Source organism: Grammomys surdaster, unplaced genomic scaffold, assembly GCF_004785775.1.
Source record: "Grammomys surdaster isolate TR1022 unplaced genomic scaffold, NIH_TR_1.0 125742, whole genome shotgun sequence".
Lineage (NCBI taxonomy): Eukaryota > Metazoa > Chordata > Mammalia > Rodentia > Muridae > Grammomys > Grammomys surdaster.
The window spans coordinates 386,887-391,752 of record NW_021620574.1 but is presented as its reverse complement, the minus strand read 5'-3'; the positions used below and the strand labels follow the sequence as shown (position 1 = coordinate 391,752).

The 4,866-nt window shown below is 45.4% G+C and overlaps 1 protein-coding gene, 1 long non-coding RNA gene and 1 other non-coding gene across 4 annotated transcripts in view; 1 reads left to right on the top strand and 2 right to left on the bottom strand.

Moving 5' to 3' along the window:
* Fam186a (family with sequence similarity 186 member A) overlaps positions 1 to 1,006 on the bottom strand; it is a 14,697-nt gene extending 13,691 nt beyond the window's left edge. For both annotated transcript variants that reach the window (XM_028788303.1, XM_028788304.1), the window contains exon 1: positions 908 to 1,006. In XM_028788303.1, the coding sequence (XP_028644136.1) occupies positions 908 to 991 (84 nt within the window). In that variant the 5' untranslated portion in view covers positions 992 to 1,006. The remainder of the gene's footprint in view (positions 1 to 907) is intronic.
* The window catches only part of LOC114639540, a 2,037-nt gene extending 984 nt beyond the window's left edge, over positions 1 to 1,053 (top strand). Inside the window, exons 2-3 of the long non-coding RNA XR_003714020.1 lie at positions 217 to 394; positions 876 to 1,053. This is a non-coding gene — a long non-coding RNA (uncharacterized LOC114639540). The remainder of the gene's footprint in view (positions 1 to 216; positions 395 to 875) is intronic.
* Positions 1,054 to 4,063: 3,010 nt separating this feature from the next.
* Positions 4,064 to 4,198, bottom strand: LOC114639577. The gene has a single exon (XR_003714024.1). It is a non-coding gene; the product is annotated as a U12 minor spliceosomal RNA (small nuclear RNA).
* Between the last annotated feature and the right edge of the window lie 668 nt (positions 4,199 to 4,866).

Below are 4,866 nucleotides of genomic sequence, written 5' to 3'. Positions count from 1 at the left end.
ACAGTTAATCTGCTCCAAAGCCTCTCTTGTTGCAAAGCTGTCATCAAGTAAGTGTCTTGAAGTAGATCCAACAGCGTCCAATAAAGACAGGTCCACCAGAATTTGTGACTGTGACCTTATTTGGGAAAAGAGTTTGCAGGTATAATTAAGCTTCTTAAAATGAAAGCATCCTGGACTACTTAGGTGTGTAACGAATTCATTGCCCTTTCTCCTCAGAGTCAGAAGAGGACACAGAAGACACATTGGCCATCTGAAGGCAGAGACTGGGGTTACAAAGCTACAGGCTAAGGAATGGCAAATCGAGGAACAGATCTCTCCCTCGGGGGAACTCCAGAGACAGTGAACCCTGGGATGCTTTGGTTTCATCAATTTCTTGCCTCTAGAAGATGGGAAGGTAGCTTCGTCTTGTTGGCAGTGGTCAAGGATTCTTTTAATCATTGTCAGTACTTGAGGGGGTCAGATACTCAAGATGGGGAATTTACCCTATAGCCGAGGCAGACCTGGAATTATCCATGTAGCCCAGCTGGGCCTCAAACAGTAATCCTTTTGCCTCGGCCTCTAAAGTGCTAGGTTTACAGGAGTGAGTCACCACACCCAGCTACTTCTATTGTAGATTGCTGGTGATCTGTTATAGCATCCTCAGGAAACGACTACATATGGTCTAGTCAGACAAATGTTATTGTCAAACTTTTTTTTTTCTATACATGATGGAGCACTCCTTTAATCACAGCACTTGGGAGGCAGAGACAGGTAATTCTGTGTGAGTTCAAGGCCAGCCTGGTCTGTATAGTAGGTTCCAGGACAGCCAGGGCTATATAGTAGAGAGATCATATCTCCAATAAATTAAAACCCAAACAACCTTATTTCTTTGGCAGCACCCTTGGAAGAAGGCGTGGAAGCAGTTTACCTGGCTAAAGAACTGTGTCATAGACCGTAGGCACTGCTTTCGTCTCTGGTCCAGCTGCTTCTGTTTGTCTGTCCAGCCACGCATCACCTTCTTCTGGTACTGATCAATTCTGTCCAGCATGATGTACAGGCTCTGAGTCTCATACCCTTTCCCAGTATTTTGGATGGTTTTCAGTCTTTTGCTTAGTTGGTTTCTTGAAAGGAAAAAAAAAATCAAGAATTAGATCTGAACAGCTCTCAAACCCAATTTAGCAGACCTGACTTCATTTCTTTTCATTCCAATATCATTCTGAAGCTGGGCGGTGGTGGCGCACGCCTTTAATCCCAGCACTTGGGAGGCAGAGGCAGGTTGATTTCTGAGTTCGAGAGTTCGAGGCTAGCCTGGTCTACAGAGTGAGTTCCAGAACAGCCAGGGCTACACAGAGAAACCCTGTCTTGAAAAACAAAACAAAACAAAACAAAACAAAACAAAACAAAAATATATCATTCTGAGTTAGTAGGAGGTGTGACAGGGATGGGAGACTTGTCTAATGAGCTCTTTGTCTAATTCCCTGTAAGTATACATCTCTATGCCCAGTAGTAGTGGCTTTAATCCCAGCACTCAGAGACAGGGGCAGGCAGATCTCTGTGAGTTTTAGGCCAACCTGGTGTACAGAGTGAGTTCCAGGACAGCCAGAGCTACACAGAGAAGCCTTGTCTTGAAAACCAACCAACCAACCAAAGAATAAGTTTCCAATCATCTATATTGCTTTCAAATTTACATGAAATCTGAGGGTGTGTGTGTGTTGCAATTAGTTTTGCTTATTGTAATCCTACCCTTCAGGTTGAGGTAAAGGAGTACTCTAAGGTCAGCCTGGGCTACATACTAAGTTCTAGGCCAGCCTGGGCTGCCTCTGCGGCACCATGTCTGCCTGCACACTGACATGCTTCCTGCCATGATGGTAATGGACTGAAGCTCTCAAACTGTAAGCAAGCCCCAATTAAGAGCAGTTAAGAGCACTGACTACTCTTCCAGAGGTCCTGAGTTCAATTCCCAGCAACTACATGGTGGCTCACAACCATCTGCAATCGGGATGTGATGCTCTCTTCTGGTGTGTCTGAAAACAGCGACAGTGTACTCATCATATACTGTAAATAATTTTTTTAATTATTTTTTTACTTTTCTTTTACATGTATGGCAGTTTTATCTGCATGTATGTATTTGTACTGTGTGTATACCTGTTGCCCCTGGAGACTAGAAGAGGGTGCTGGAGTTATAGAAGGTTGTAAGCTACTGTATCAATGCTGAGAACTGAACCTCAGAGAAGGACCTTGCACTTGAGGACGCTGCACATCTGTTCTACCACTGAGCTATGTCTCAGACCATCATCACTATTTTCACACACGTCTGGAGGTACCTCACCAATTCATACATAAGACAAAGAAACTGGTATGTTTAAAAATTAGAAAATCGTTGAGGCTGGAGAGATGGCTCTGTGGGTTAGTGCACCTGCTACTCTTACAGAAGAGCTAGATTCAATTCCCAGCACCCACGTGGTGGCTCACAACTGTCTGTAATTCCAGTTCCAGGGGATCCAGTGTCCACTTATGGCCTCCATAGGTACCAAGCATGCTCATGGTACACAAACATATGTATAGGCATGTACAGGGATTTTAATCCAGCAACATGGCTACTCTGGATTCCAGCTAAGCACTGGAATACAGACACACCCTTAGTACACACCTTTAATCCCAAGCCATCCCTTGTTGAAAGGAGCACCCATGTTTGAAGGTGATGCATCTAATTGAGAGGCAAACAAAGTGACAAATCGGAAACAGATTTGACAGAGTAGGATAGGCCCAACTGTTAGACTTTTGGCGCACAGCTCAGAACAGACCACACCAGACCAAACAGTTCCAAAGGGGAGGGGGCTTATTCAGGGAAGAGGGCAAAGGTGGGAGAGAAGATGGCAGAGGGGGGGAAGAGAGAGAGCAGAGAGGTAGAGGAGTAGAGGCCGGCCATGACCACGTGGAGAGAGGGGGAAGGGAAGGGGGGAAGGGCGAGGGGACAGAGAGAAGCTAGAGGCAGGAGAGCAAGAGAGCAAGAGAGAGAGAAGGGGGCAAGCAGAGAACAGAGAGAAAAAGAGACTACTTACGAAAGAGAGCACAGAGAGAGAAAAGGAGAGAAGGCAGTTTCACAGGGGCAGTTGTACAGAGACAGATCAGAAAGAGAGAGAGCAAGCTAGACACAGATGAAGACAGAACGAGACAGAGAATGAGAAGGAGGCTGAAGATTAGAACATGTTACCTAAGTTAGAACAAGTCCAAGCAAAGCAATTGAGAGAAGACAGATTGAATCAGTCAGCTTGGAGAGGAGGCTGAGCCAGAACAGCTGAGCTAAACCAACTCAAGAAGAAGAAAGGCGCTGGGCAGTGGTGGCGCACGCCTTTAATCCCAGTACTTGGGAGGCAGAGGCAGGTGGATTTCTGAGTTCGAGGCCAGCCTGGTCTACATAGTGAGTTCCAGGAAAGCCAGAGCTACACAGAGAAACCCTGTCTGGAAAAAACAAAAAAGAAGAAGAGGAGGAGGAGGAGGAGAAGAAGGAGGAGGAAGAGGAGGAGGAGGAGGAGGAGGAGGAGGAGGAGGAGGAGGAGGAGGAGGAGGAGGAAAGGGTCAGCTTATTCTGTGGCAAATGTCAGAGGCTGAAAATACTCTAGGCCTAGATAAGATTGTACAGAGGCCTAGGTTAGCAGACGGAGGTAGTATGCCCCCCAGATGACAGTTACATCGGGCGAATAAAAGATACTTTTACATAGGCAAAACACTTATCATACTCATAAATAAATAATAAATAAAATTTTTAAAATAGCATGAATTATACTTGGATGGGAAAAGTATATTTTTAGTAAAGATAATCAAGATTTTAGTGCTTTAATAACTATCAGGTCAAATACACACACACACACACACACACACACACATACACAATCCCAGATACCTTGAGGAGGGTTTTTATTTTCCTTCTGATTTGTTTTGTTTTGAGAAACAGGGTTTCTCTGTGTAGCCCTGGCTGTCCTTAAACTCAGAGATCCACCTGCCTCTCTGCCTCCTGAGTGCTGGGACTACAGGTATGTGTCACCACCGACAGGCTCTGATTTTTTTAATCATACGTGAGGGTCAGGCAGATTCATTTACTCAGGCATTTCACTTAGGAGCAAGCTTTACCCACCTAAAACTTGGTCTTATGTCAGTGATAAGGGCTCAGGAATCATCCCTGAATAATTATTTTTCCTTATTCATAAGTTTAAGGCATTTTGTTTAAGACAGGATCTTACTATACAGATCTGGCTGGCCCCAGACTCTTGCTTTACCCTCTAGAGTGCTGGGATCACAAATGTGTGTCACTTTTAGACACACATTATGAGAGCTGGGGGTGGGTGGGGAAGGAGTGCTGGGGATTGGTTCCAATGCTTTGAATTAATCCAGCCCCCAAAATCAGGAATCTGCATGTCCAGATGCTGAAGGTCCTTGTCTCAAATTGGTTTTTGATAGATCAATAAAGAGCCAACAGCCAATGGCTAGGCAGATAGACTGAGGCAGGACCTTTAGATCTGTACAGGCTAGGAACCGGGAGAAGGAAGACAGAGAATCGCCCTGACTCACAGAAGAAGGATGGCATGTAAGAGCTGCAGGAGAGAAAGCCAACCAGCTGTGCAAGAATTCAGGGAAGTAGCCACTGGCCACTTCCTGATTGGGCCTGGGCTAACAGGAAAGTTTAGGAGCCTCAGGGGTACTAGAGGGGAGTGTTTGCTAGCGGGGATGGTTTAGGAGTGCCCGACCTTTGAGCTAGTCATTGCATGTCAAAAATTAACTGGTGTGTGTGTGTATGTGTGTGTTTCATACATGAAACCAAAGAGCTCCGTTAGCCAAGTACCACTACAGATGGTCCCAACACGGTAGGCGAGAACTCACTATTAAAAA